Source organism: Pristiophorus japonicus, chromosome 1 (assembly GCF_044704955.1).
Source record: "Pristiophorus japonicus isolate sPriJap1 chromosome 1, sPriJap1.hap1, whole genome shotgun sequence".
Lineage (NCBI taxonomy): Eukaryota > Metazoa > Chordata > Chondrichthyes > Pristiophoridae > Pristiophorus > Pristiophorus japonicus.
In genome coordinates, this window is record NC_091977.1 from 151417951 (window position 1) to 151432519 (window position 14569).

Here is a 14569-nt window from a genome sequence, read left to right on the forward strand (position 1 = left end):
TGGTGAGGGGAATAGATAGGCGTTTCTTCGGCCGCAACCGAGACTCCAGGATGGTATGTTGCCTCCCTGGTGCAAGGGTCAAGGATGTCTCGGAGCGGGTGCAGGACATTCTGAAATGGGAGGGAGAACAGCCAGTTGTCGTGGTGCACATTGGTACTAACGACATAGGTTAAAAAAAGGGATGAGGTCCTACGGAATGAATTTAAGGAGCTAGGAGCTAAATTAAAAAGTAGGACCTCAAAAGTAGTAATCTCAGGATTGCTACCAGTGCCACGTGCTAGTCAGAGTAGGAATCGCAGGATAGCGCAGATGAATACGTGGCTTGAGCAGTGGTGCAGCAGGGAGGGATTCAAATTCCTGGGGCATTGGAACCAGTTCTGGGGGAGGTGGGACCAGTACAAACAGGACGGTCTGCACCTGGGCAGGACCGGAACCAATGTCCTAGGGGGAGTGTTTGCTAGTGCTGTTGGGGAGGAGTTAAACTAATATGGCAGGGGGATGGGAACCAATGGAGGGAGACAGAGGGAGACAAAAAGGAGGCAAAAGCAAAAGACAGAAAGGAGCTGAGGAAAAGTGGAGGGCAGAGAAACCCAAGGCAAAGAACAAAAAGGGCCACTGTACAGCAAAATTCTAAAAGGACAAAGGGTGTTAAAAAAACAAGCCTGAAGGCTTTGTGTCTTAATGCAAGGAGTATCCGCAATAAGGTGGATGAATTAACTGTGCAAATAGATGTTAACAAATGTGATGTGATTGGGATTACGGAGACGTGGCTCCAGGATGATCAGGGCTGGGAACTCAACATCCAGGGGTATTCAACATTCAGGAAGGATAGAATAAAAGGAAAAGGAGGTGGGGTAGCATTGCTGGTTAAAGAGGAGATTAATGCAATAGTTAGGAAAGACATTAGCTTGGATGATGTGGAATCTATATGGGTAGAGCTGCAGAACACCAAACAGACCTCCAAACAGTAGTAGTGATGTTGGGGAGGGCATCAAACAGGAAATTAGGGGTGCATGCAATAAAGGTGCAGCAGTTATAATGGATGACTTTAATATGCACATAGATTGGGCTAGCCAAACTGGAAGCAATACGGTGGAGGAGGATTTCCTGGAGTGCATAAGGGATGGTTTTCTAGACCAATATGTCGAGGAACCAACTAGTGGGGAGGCCATCTTAGACTGGGTGTTGTGTAATGAGAGAGGATTAATTAGCAATCTCATTGTGCGAGGCCCCTTGGGGAAGAGTGACCATAATATGGTGGAATTCTGCATTAGGATGGAGAATGAAACAGTTAATTCGGAGACCATGGTCCAGAACTTAAAGAAGGGTAACTTTGAAGGTATGAGGCGTGAATTGGCTAGGATAGATTGGCGAATGATACTTAAGGGGTTGACTGTGGATGGGCAATGGCAGACATTTAGAGACCGCATGGATGAATTACAACAATTGTACATTCCTGTCTGACGTAAAAATAAAAAAGGGAAGGTGGCTCAACCGTGGCTATCTAGGGAAATCAGGGATAGTATTAAAGCCAAGGAAGTGGCATACAAATTGGCCAGAAATAGCAGTGAACCCGGGGACTGGGAGAAATTTAGAACTCGGCAGAGGAGGACAAAGGGTTTGATTAGGGCAGGGAAAATGGAGTACGAGAAGAAGCTTGCAGGGAACATTAAGGCGGATTGCAAAAGTTTCTATAGGTATGTAAAGAGAAAAAGGTTAGTAAAGACAAACGTAGGTCCCCTGCAATCAGAGTCAGGGGAAGTCATAACGGGGAACAAAGAAATGGCAGACCAATTGAACAAGTACTTTGGTTCGGTATTCACTAAGGAGGACACAAACAACCTTCCGGATATAAAAGGGGTCAGAGAGTCTAGTAAGGAGGAGGAACTGAGGGAAATCTTTATTAGTCGGGAAATTGTGTTGGGGAAATTGATGGGATTGAAGGCCGATAAATCCCCAGGGCCTGATGGACTGCATCCCAGAGTACTTAAGGAGGTGGCCTTGGAAATAGCGGATGCATTGACAGTCATTTTCCAACATTCCATTGACTCTGGATCAGTTCCTATCGAGTGGAGGGTAGCCAATGTAACCCCACTTTTTAAAAAAGGAGGGAGAGAAAACAGGGAATTATAGACCGGTCAGCCTGACCTCAGTAGTGGGTAAAATGATGGAATCAATTATTAAGGATGTCATAGTAGCGCATTTGGAAAGAGGTGACATGATAGGTCCAAGTCAGCATGGATTTGTGAAAGGGAAATCATGCTTGACAAATCTTCTGGAATTTTTTGAGGATGTTTCCAGTAAAGTGGACAAAGGAGAACCAGTTGATGTGGTATATTTGGACTTTCAGAAGGCTTTCGACAAGGTCCCACACAAGAGATTAATGTGCAAAGTTGAAGCACATGGGATTGGGGGTAGTGTGCTGACGTGGATTGAGAACTGGTTGTCAGACAGGAAGCAAAGAGTAGGAGTAAATGGGTACTTTTCAGAATGGCAGGCAGTGACTAGTGGGGTACCGCAAGGTTCTGTGCTGGGGCCCCAGCTGTTTACATTGTACATTAATGATTTAGACGAGGGGATTAAATGTAGTATCTCCAAATTTGCGGATGACACTAAGTTGGGTGGCAGTGTGAGCTGCGAGGAGGATGCTATGAGGCTGCAGAGTGACTTGGATAGGTTAGGTGAGTGGGCAAATGAATGGCAGATGAAGTATAATGTGGATAAATGTGAGGTTATCCACTTTGGTGGTAAAAACAGAGAGACAGACTATTATCTGAATGGTGACAGATTAGGAAAAGGGAAGGTGCAACGAGACCTGGGTGTCATGGTACGTCAGTCATTGAAGGTTGGCATACAGGTACAGCAGGCGGTTAAGAAAGCAAATGGCATGTTGGCCTTCATAGCAAGGGGAGTTGAGTACAGGGGCAGGGAGGTGTTGCTACAGTTGTACAGGGCCTTGGTGAGGCCACACCTGGAGTATTGTGTACAGTTTTGGTCTCCTAACTTGAGGAAGGATATTCTTGCTATTGAGGGAGTGCAGCGAAGATTCACCAGACTGATTCCCGGGATGGTGGGACTGACCTATCAAGAAAGACTGGATCAACTGGGCTTGTATTCACTGGAGTTCAGAAGAATGAGAGGGGACCTCATAGAAACGTTTAAAATTCTGATGGGTTTAGACAGGTTAGATGCAGGAAGAATGTTCCCAATGTTGGGGAAGTCCAGAACCAGGGGTCACAGTCTAAGGATAAGGGGTAAGCCATTTAGGACCGAGATGAGGAGAAACTTCTTCACCCAGAGAGTGGTGAACCTGTGGAATTCTCTACCACAGAAAGTAGTTGAGGCCAATTCACTAAATATATTCAAAAGGGAGTTAGATGAAGTCCTTACTACTCGGGGGATCAAGGGGTATGGCGAGAAAGCAGGAAGGGGGTACTGAAGTTTCGCGTTCAGCCATGAACTTATTGAATGGCGGTGCAGGCTAGAAGGGCTGAATGGCCTGCTCCTGCACCTATTTTCTATGTTTCTATGTCAGTATATTTAATTATTAATATAGCACTTGATTGTAACATTCTGATCACCAGTTTGAATACAAATAAACTATATGGTTGGAATTGGGTAACAAAAACAGTCTTTTATTAGCTTAACTGTGTTTATTATTATATCTAGTCACCATGCCAGTATTTGTTAAAAATGTTCCCTAACATTGTTTCGTATAACATGCACTGGATTGTTCTATTACATATACTGAAAAAGGACACTCAATATATTTCATATGTAGATGAGTATTCATGACATATTTCCAGTTTGAAACAGTCAGTATGTTGCATCTTAAATTTAATTAACATTAATGATTCTGACAAAGTGAAAGACAGCAAATGCTATATATCTGGAAACACTTACAGATTATCAACAATTTACATTGAGGCAAATGTCCCTAAATAAATATGCCTGTTTTTTCAAAGTAAATATAAAAATGCATTACACACATCACTCATGTTTACTGTGATGCAAATGATCTTTGCTATTTGTATTACCATTTGACTGGTGTTAAAAGTAATGAAAAAGCACTTTGGCTACATTAATACTTTTGTCTCTTTGATGGCTATAGAACTAAGTCACTGAAAACTTATTGAATGTCAGTGTTTTTGTTCCTTTACATCTTTTGCCTTTTGTTTTTATGGAATGATTTAGGAGATGGAGTGTATGCATTGCAGCTCATAAGTTTAAAAAAAGAAAAAAAGACTTGTATTTATATGGCTCCTTTCACGACCACCGGACGTCTCAATGTGCTTTACAGCCAATGAAGTACTTTTGGAGTGTAGTCACTGTTGTAATGTGGGAAATGCAGCAGCCAACTTGCACACAGCAAACTTCCACAAACAGCAATGTGATAATGACCAGATAATCTGTTTTTGTTATGTTGATTGAGGGATAAACAGAGTAAACTGCTTGAACTGCCCCAAAGTCTCCCCTTTAAATAACTATGCATAAGAAAAGCTATGATGCAAAACTAAATCTAAAAAGGGTGTGCTTTTAAATATTAATAACAAAATAAGCATAGAATACATCACAGAAGAAACTAGTTTGAAGAACATTGTACAGATTTACTTCAGCACAATTTTATATGTAAAACATAAAACAGACGTAAATTCAGCTGAAAGTTTTGAAGCTGACAATAGACTGAAATTCTGCTGAAAGCGAGCATACATTTTTAAACTTTAAATAACATTCTGCACTTTGCAAGCCATTCAGATTTCTTTTCATGAAGCAGTTGCATGCAAGAAAATACACATGGAATGTTCATCATTACCAACCTGGATTTCAGTTAACAGCCATTAGTAAACCAACATGAAAGCTAAGCCACATCATCGACCTTTCATGCACAGCATACATTTTAAATGACTGGTGCAGTAGAGATAGGTTTCATATCAGTATTCATGAAGATGACCTATAGCGTTGGTTCCGCCATTTTTTCTTCTTCTATATGATACAATTCCTGTGAAGGATTGCGCATACATTGCAGTTCTTGTACATCACCCTCGCCATCATCCTTCCTGATGCATTCTTCTTCAGCAGGTTCCTATTCTTGTGACATTTCCTGTACTTGTGATGTACTGACATCACCTTTGCTGACATTACCAGCACTGGCTTCACCAGTGCTGACATCAGCAGCACTTATATCCCCAGCATTGACATCAGCAGCGCTTATGTCACCAGTGCTTATATCACCAGCATTGACATTAGCAGTGATCATTTCAAGCACATCACCTTCCACTCTTTTTTGTGAATCTTGATTGTTTTTATCTTGTATTGCTTTATTCTGCTGGAAATTTGAGTCGACGCGAGAAGTGCTGCTATTCTGAATGCCGGTGTGGCTACTTGCACTTCCAAGACGACTGGATGCCACTACAGCTTTTACTGCAGCCTGTTGAGAGAAAAACATCATTCCTATTGAATTACTGTAAGGCAGCAGATTGAATACATAACACAAGCTTACATAAAAATACTAGAATGTTATTCCACAATTAAAAGTGTTGGCACAAAAATGCAAAATATCAAGGAAACTGATTCTGTTAACATTTGCTGCCTGAGTAGTAAAAGGACTCCTTTGCCCCTGCCCCTGCGTGCTGCGTGCACAGGACATCCCTATTACTCTGGACATCCTCCACCAGGACCACATCTGAGAACCTGTGCGTCCTCTCACTCGGTCCCTGAGCCATCCTGAAACGTGCCGCTGTGTGTCTGCCAGCCCACTCCACACCTTTAGTGGAAGTGGGTGCGTGAAGCTCACATATACTACACGAAAATTGCGTCTAATCAGCACTTGAGTGCTAAACTTGTAGGTGTCTTAGCACCTCCAGGCAAGTTCAAATTATAGTAATCAGCAATTATGATCAAAATTGCATGCTAAAACCAGACTTTCAAACAAGTGTGTCTTATTAGCATAGCACCCATTTAGTGCTTATTTTTTAATCTTTTCAAGGTCCAATATAGGATCTGCACAAGTTCTCAGTCTGAAAATACTACTAGACATGACCATAAAGTTTCGTCTAGATGAAAGGGGAACAGGAGGAAGACTTGCCCACCTCCTCCTACCACCATGGTTTTTTAGATGGAGTGTAAATGGAGAAGAAACGTGACAGATTCAAGAGACATCCTAAATTCCTGTCGGCTCCCCGTCCCATTGGCCCGACCAACCCGGCCTATTAATTTCAAGACCTCACTGAGTTAATTCAGTTTAATTAATTGTCTACTTATGTTCCACATTCTATCATACCATGCATTTAACAATATTAACTATTACTACAGGTGCAGCATCCAAAATCCGGAGTTCCAGAATCCGGAATGTTCCGGAATCCGGACACTGGGACAATCCATGGCAGGGTCGTCCGGAATCTGTAAAATGTTCCGGAATCCGGACCGGACGAACCTGCCGACCTTGGGGCCTCGCCGCTGCCCGACGTCAGGGCCTTGCCACTGCCCGACCTCAGGTCTCGCCTCGCCGGCGCTTGTCTCGCTGCCCTTACCTCGGGGCTTTCTCACCAGCCCGCCCGAAGACCTCCTTGGCGGGGCCTGCCCAATGACGACAACCTCGGCGGGGCCCGCCCGACAACAACCTCAGTGGGGCCTGCCCGACAACCTCCTTGGCGGGGCCGGATGGTCTGAACAGTTCTCCAGCAGGAACCCCCCCCCCCCCCCCCCCCCGGCTTTCTGACATTCCAAAATCCGGAAATACCCGAACCTGGGCTCGGGTGTTTCCGGATTCGTGATGTCAGAAAACAAATCGAAAATCCGGAAAAACCCGGAATCAAGAACGGCCTCAGTTCCAAGGGTTCAGGATTTTAAACGCTTTACCTGTACCAATGCATCTGGTCAATTGCATAACTAATTCAAATCCTTTACAGCTCTTTTGCTGCATATTAGGTCGCCAAATTTCCATCGGCTTTCTGGCACAGTCCTGCCACTAACTCAAATGGGAGTGCAGCAGAACGTCCGGGAATTACGCCAGGATACAGATACCGGTGTTCTTTTTTATGTATGCTCTGCTACGCCAGTGGTGCTGGTCACATGGCTGGTGGCTAGTCAGCTCTGCATTTCCCATGTGATTCTTCTGCAGGGCAGAAATCCATAAATGCGCCGACTTTGTGCGCTAGAAACTGTGCCGAAAAAATGTGCCCCCATTCTGGCCGCTCTGCTGTGTGTCCCGGGTCCTTGCGTGGCGTTTCTTGTGGGGTCGGGGGCGGAGCTACAGTCCTGCGCAGCAAACGCTGCCGGCACCTCTGCACATGCGCGCTAGTGTGCATGCATGTGCAGTAGCTCATCGCAGCCCAACACGTGTGGGAGGGGCCGAGTGGCCTGCCGCACAGTCTGATATCGAAGGATCGTATTGGAGTAATGGAGTCTGGAGGTGATGAAGGGACATGAGAGTTTTAGTGGCAGATGGGCTGTGGCCCTTTTGACAAGGGCGGGGTAGTGGGACTAGCTGAAGTGCTCTTGCAGAGAGCCGGCACAGGCTCGATAGAGCATTGACTTGGTGCAGAGCCAGGATGGCAAGGAGAATTCACAGGACACCGGAGAGGAGAGCATTGACAGCCAAAAGTGCCCCGTGTGTGAGATCATCTTCCCGCTCAACCTGGGGGACTTTGATTTTGAGCAGCACGTTGTGAAGCACTTTGTAGCCTCACCCCCTCCCGATGCCGCCGAGACCAGTCTTTCCTCTCCCTCCCCACCCTGCCTGCTGCCTCCCCTGGCCGATTTCAACTAAAGGTAGGATTTAATACAATTTTTTAATTGTTTACCCTATTTTTATGTAGTTATTTGAACTTCTATATTGAATGTTTGCTGCTTGGTGCTTGGTGCAGGTCCTACCTGCGGCGATTTGTTAACTGCCCACAATGTTTTTCAGAGCTGGCCACATACGCTGACCTAAGTGGATTTGGAGTAACTTTTAGCTGGCCAAAATAGCATAAATGGCCAAAAGTGGAGTAAGTGTATGGGAACTTTTGGGGAAAAAAAACTGAAGTAAAAAGAATCGTACTTAACTGACTTACTCTGGAGCACATTTTGTTGGGGAAAATGGCAATTTTTAACTAACGCCAGAAAAAACAACTTACTCCAATTGGAGCAAGTCGTGGGGAAAATTGGGTCCCATAATGGCACCCATGCTGATGTAATAGATGGCAGATAATGTGGAGATCATAGGCCCAATCTCTCAATGTTGTGATAGTGACTAGCAATGTGGTGAGATTGGTTTCTGAGGTTGCAGAAATGACCTGCAAACTGCTGACAGCTAAATCTCTGCACAAAATGGAGTCAGCAAGAGCCTTTCCATTAGCCAAGTAATCAGATGTAATGTAGGAGCATTTATGAGTTTATCCTAGCTGTCAATTAATGAACTCGCACAATGACGACTGAGCTTCCGCCTCCCCTTCACAGGTGAGGTTCCCGAGGTGTGTAAATCCCGTGCTCAAGCCAAAAGCTGCTGTTAAAAAGCCACTTAAAGGTCTCTCAACAAGCATTTAATAAGTACCTTTGCCGAGTGGGTCCATGACGCACTGGGAAAGGTGCCCAAGTTAAATGTAGAAGTCGGCGGGATGACGATAGCTTCCTGACGTGCTGGCAATTTCACCAATTTTTTCTGCTGACTCGCCTCCAAATGAGCATGCCCGTAAAATTCCGGCCAAGGTTTCCTTGCTCTTCCTGGCCCACAAGGGAAGTTGTAAACATTTTTATAAACTTACCGTACTCTCTGGCCCTAGCTGCCATTCCTGGCAGGTTGTGGCTAGTGGGGAAGCCACCACTGCTTCAGCATCAGGCCTCAAGTTAAAATAGCAGATCAGACCCGATGATGTAATCGGAGCCCGATCTTCGTATTTAAAAAGGACGCCGCCCACTTGATTAGCCCACTTGATTATTTTCCACAATGTTTTGAATTATGTCAAATTTGAAAATAGACTGCAAAAATAAACCAAAATTTTAACATTTAAGATTTTCTACATCTTTTGGCACTATAACCTGGGACAAGCATCTAAGAATCATGAATAACGGTAATATCTATAATTTAAGATTCATGAAAAATCATGTTGTTTGAAGTTATCAGCCATTAAAAGCAAAGTAAAATATCTGCATAGCAGCAGTTTATAATTTATAAACACACAATTTAAAGTCTCTAAATTTTATCTTTTATTGTTTATTGAATCTTACTTTTAATTTGCGGCGGGCATTGAATTCCTGAAGTTTCTTTTGTGCATTGTTCATGTGTATGAAATTTGCAGCTTTTCCTGTTACCCAGGGGTGTTGTAGGGCCTGATAGGTAGTTAGACGATTCTTAGGATCCAAAAGAATTAACCTTCTAACCTGAAATAAATAATTTTCATACAGAATAAAAAACGTATTCAATATCTATCATTCAAGTTACATAGAAAATAGGTGCAGGAATAGGCCATTCGGCCCTTCGAGCCTGCACTATCATTCAATAAGATCATGGCTGATCATTCACCTCAGTACCCCTTTCCTGCTTTCTCTCCATACCCCTTGATCTCTTTAGCCTTCAGGCCATATCTAACTCCCTCTTGAATATATTTAACGAACTGGCATCAACAACTCTCTGTGGTAGAGAATTCCAGAGGTTAACAACGCTCTGAGTGAAGAAGTTTCTCCTCATCTCGGTCCGAAATGGCTTACCCCTTATCCTTAGACTGTGACCCCTGGTTTTGGACTTCCCCAACATCGGGAATATTCTTCCTGCATCTAACTTGTCCAGTCCCGTCAGAATTTTATATGTTTCTATGAGATCCCCTCTCATTCTTCTAAACTCCAGTGAATATAGGCCCAGTCAATCCAGTCTCTCCTCATATGTCAGTCCCGCCATCCCGGGAATCAGTCTGGTGAAGCCTCACTGCACTCCCTCAATAGCAAGAACGTCCTTCGTCAGATTAGGAGACCAAAACTGAACACAATATTCCAGGTGAGGCTTCACTGCATTAAGACCTCCCTGCTCCTATACTCAAATCCCCTAGCTTTGAAGGCCAACATGCCATTTGCTTTCTTCACTGCCTGCTGTACCTGCATGCCAACTTTCAATGACTGATGTACCATGATACCCAGGTCTCGTTGCAACTCCCCTTTTACTAATCTGCTGCCATTCAGATAATATTCTGCCTTCATGTTTTTGCCACCATATTGGATAACCTCACATTTATTCACATTATACTGCATCTGCCATGCATTTGCCCACTCACCTATCCTGTCCAAATCACCCTGTAGCCTCTTAGCATCCTCCTCACAGCTCACACCACCACCCAGCTTAGTGTCATTTGCAAATTTGGAGATATTACACTCAATTCCTTCATCTAAATCATTGATGTATATTGTAAATAGCTTGGGTCCCAGCACTGAGCCCTGCGGCACCCCACTAGTCACTGCCTGCCATTCTGAGAAGGGCCTGTTTATCCCTACTCTCTGCTTCCTGTCTGCCAACCAGTTCTCTATCCACATCAATACCTTACCCCCAACACCATGTGCTTTAATTTTGCATACTAATCTCTTGTGTGGGACCTTGTCAAAAGCCTTTTGAAAGTCCAAATACACCACATCCACTGGTTCTCTCTTGTCCACTCTACTAGTTACATCCTCAAAAAATTCTAGAAGATTTATCAAGCATGATTTCCCTTTCATAGATCCATGCTGACTGGGACTGATCCTGTCACTGCTTTCCAAATGCGCTGTTATTATATCTTTAATAATTGATTCCAACATTTTCCCCAATACTGATGTCAGGCTAACCGGTCTATAATTTCCCGTTTTCTCTCTCCCTCCTTTTTTAAAAAGTGGTGTTACATTGCCACCCTCCAGTCCATAGGAACTAATCCAGAGTCGATAGACTGTTGGAAAATGATCACTATTTCTAGGGCCACTTCCTTAAGTACTCTGGGATGCAGATTATCAGGCCCTGGGGATTTATCGGCCTTCAATCCCATCAATTTCCCTAACACAATTTCCTGACTAATAAGGATTTCCTTCAGTTCCTCCTTCTCGCTAGACCCTTGGTCCCCTAGTATTTCCGGAAGGTTATATGTGTCTTCCTTCGTGAAGACAGAACCAAAGTATTTGTTCAATTGGTCTGCCATTTCTTTGTTCCCCATTATAAATTCACCTTATTCTGACTGCAAGGGACCTATGTTTGTCTTCACTAATCTTTTTCTCTTCACATATCTATAGAAGCTTTTGCAGTCAGTTTTTATGTTCCCAGCAAGCTTCCTCTCATACTCTCTTTTCCCCCTCCTAATTAAACCCTTTGTCCTCCTCTGCTGAATTCTAAATTTCTCCCAGTCCTCAGGTTTGCTGCTTTTTCTGGACAATTTATATGCCTCTTCCTTGAATTTAACATTATCCCTAATTTCCCTTGTTAGCCACGGTTGAGCCACCTTCCCCCGTTTTGCTTTTACTCCAGACAGAGATGTACAATTGTTGAAGTTCATCCATGTGATCTTTAAATGTTTGCCATTGCCTATCCACAATCAACCCTTTAAGTATCATTTGCCAGTCTATTCTAGCCAATTCACATCTCATACCATCAAAGTTACCTTTCCTTAAGTTCAGGACCCTCGTCTCTGAATTAACTGTGTCACTCTCCATCTTAATGAAGAATTCTACCATATTATGGTCACTCTTCCCCAAGGGGCCTCACACAACAAGATTGCTAATTAGTCCTTTCTCATTACACATCACCCAGTCTAGGATGACCAGCCTTCTAGTTGGTTCCTCGACATATTGGTCTCGAAAACCATCCCTAATACACTCCAGGAAATCCTCCTCCGCTGCATTGCTACCAGTTTGGTTAGCCCAATCTATATGTAGATTAAAGTTTTGCAATTGATAGCCGCAACATGCCTCCAGTACTGCACACTTCATATAAAGTCTTCTTATGAAGTAATATAGTTGGAGACTAATGAGTTACAGCAAGAATGGACCTAATGGCCATACACTAAATGAGTGGTTCTCAGGGGAACATTAAACTGGACTTTCATGTAGTTAATTATTTTCAGAAAGTCTTCATTAATATCTTGATTCCGTAATTATCTTCTTTTAAATTTGAAAAGCCAAGATGAAAGGCCAATCCCCATTGTGCAGATACCACCAGATTGAGAAGGGTATTGTGGAAAATGAGGTAAATCAGAAAGTAGTGATTAGGTGATATGGTTTAACAACTTTAAGACTGTAGGAGGAAGGAAAGACTGAGGGAGGTAAGACATTTTGAGGTCCTGGGAAATAATGTGTTAAAATCGAACTGATTTCAACACTTTGAGGGTGTAGAGAGGAGGAAAGCCATGTAGAATTGCATAGTCAAGAATTGTTAACAAGAAAATAGTTGTTTGCATTTATATGCTAGGGTAGTTTTCTGACTTTGCATTTCTGGCAGGGAGACTTGCCTGCTGTGAGCACGAAGCTGGAAAATTACTCCTGGTGTTAACAAATCATAGAACCTCATCACCAAACTAATCAATGGATTTTGTCTGGAGCAAACATGTCTTGTGGCATCATGGATGCACCAGATAGCTGTCAATTTAATGCCTACTGACAAATGTTAAATGACAAATGATCTACAAAAATAACTGACAACTTATAAACATATGTAACATCTGTGTATATCCGTCCACAGGTCTCTCTGTTCCTGAAAAGGTCGAACCAGCATTTAGAAAAATTTGGTTAATAATTGAAAGTCAGCACTAATTTGATTGAATTCTTTGATGAAGTAACGGAGAGGGCTGTTGAGGGTAGTGTGGTTGATGTTGCATAGATGGACATTCAAAAGGTGTTTGACAAAATGCCACATTTGTTAGCAAAATTAAAGCTCATGGGATTAAAGGGACAGCGGCAGCATGGATACAGAGTTGGCTAAGAGACAAAAAGTAGTGGTGAACGGTTGTTTTTCAGACTGGAGGGAAGTATACAGTGTTGTTCCCCAGGGGTTGGTATTAGGATCACTGCTCTTTTTGATATATATTAAAGACATGCACTTTGGTTTACATGGCATAATTTCAAAGTTTGCAGATGATACAAAACTCGGAAATGTAGTAAACAATAAGGAGGATAGTAACAGACTTCAGGAGGAAATAGACAGAGTGGTGAAATGGGCAGGCACATGCTCGATGAAATTTAACACAGAGAAGTGTGAAGTGATACATTTTGGTAGGAAGAATGAGGAGAACTAAGTGGTAGAATTTTAAAGGGGGTGCAGGAACGGAGAGACCTGGGGGTTTATGTACACAAATCTTTGAAGGTGGCAAGACAAGTTGAGAAGACAGTTAAAAAGGCAAATGGGATCCGTGGCTTTATTAATAGAGGAATAGAGTCCAAAAGCAAGGAAGTTATGCTACACCTTTATGAAACACTGGTTAAGCCTCAGCTGGAGTATTGTGTTCAATTCTGAGCACCATACTTTAGGAAGGATGTCAAAGCATTGGAGAGGGTGCAGAAGAGATTTGCTAGAATTGTACCAGTGATGAGGAACTTCAGTTATGTGGAGAGACTGGAGAAGCTGGGGTTGTTCTCCTTAGAGCAGAGAAGGTTAAGAGGAGATCTGATAGAGGTGTTCAAAATCATGAATGGCTTGGATAGAGTAAATAAAGAGAATTTGTTTCCAGTGGCAGAAGGGTCAGTAACCAGATGACATATGACATAGATTTATAGTGATTGGCAAAAAAAAGAGGTGACATGAGAAAACATTTTTTTACACGAGTTGTTTTGATCTGGATGCACTGCCTGAAAGAGAAGTGGAAGCAGATTCATTAGTAACATTCAAAAAATAATTGGATTAATGCTTGAAGAGAAAAAGATTACAGAGCCATGGAGGAAAGAGCAGGGTTGTGGGTTTATTTGGAAAGCTTTAGCAAAGAGCCGACACAGGCCGAATGACCTCCTTCTATGCTGTCTAATTCTATGATTGATTTTGCACATTTATCAATTGGTGGTAGTCTGGAACTCACTGCCTAAAAGGGTGGTAGAGGCAGAAACCCTCATCACATTTAAAAACTACTTAGATGTGCACTTAAAAAGCTGTGGCTTATAGTTCTACGGACCTAGTGCTGGAGGGTGGGATTAGGCTGGGTAGCTCTTTTCGACCGACAGTCACGATGGGCCAAATGGCTTCCTTCTGTGTCGTAATTTTCTACGATTCTATGAATTGTGTAATAATGAAACAACCAGCTAATATATTACTAAAGGAGCAGCAAGTGTGAAGTAACTACTGCATTTTGTAGCATGTTATCACTTTTAATAATACAAGACTTCAGGTAATCACTGCTGTTCTGCATTTTCCATGTAACATTTAATGATATGTCATATAATAACTAAAAATATCAGTTAAGTCAAATACTGAGGAGCAGCTTTCACTTGAGTATCAGATAACAGCTCATTGAATATTGAACAGCAGACAGGAAATACCTTGGTTCAAAAAAGGACCAGAAGAAATACTGATAAAGATTATGCTTTATTTAATAAAAATAAACAAATTATATTGCAATTCTTTCATAGTTAAAATTAATAGTTAACTTTACTAGGTACC

General features: G+C 42.7%; 1 protein-coding gene across 1 annotated transcript in view; it reads right to left on the minus strand.

The window, feature by feature from the left end:
* Positions 1-3656: 3656 nt before the first annotated feature.
* Positions 3657-14569, minus strand: part of LOC139234129 (calcium/calmodulin-dependent protein kinase type IV-like) — a 406822-nt gene continuing 395909 nt past the window's right edge. The window contains exons 10-11 of the mRNA XM_070865140.1: positions 9208-9360; positions 3657-5428 (exon numbers count right to left, since the gene is read on the minus strand). Coding sequence (XP_070721241.1) covers positions 5084-5428; positions 9208-9360 — 498 coding nt within the window. The 3' untranslated portion in view covers positions 3657-5083. The remainder of the gene's footprint in view (positions 5429-9207; positions 9361-14569) is intronic.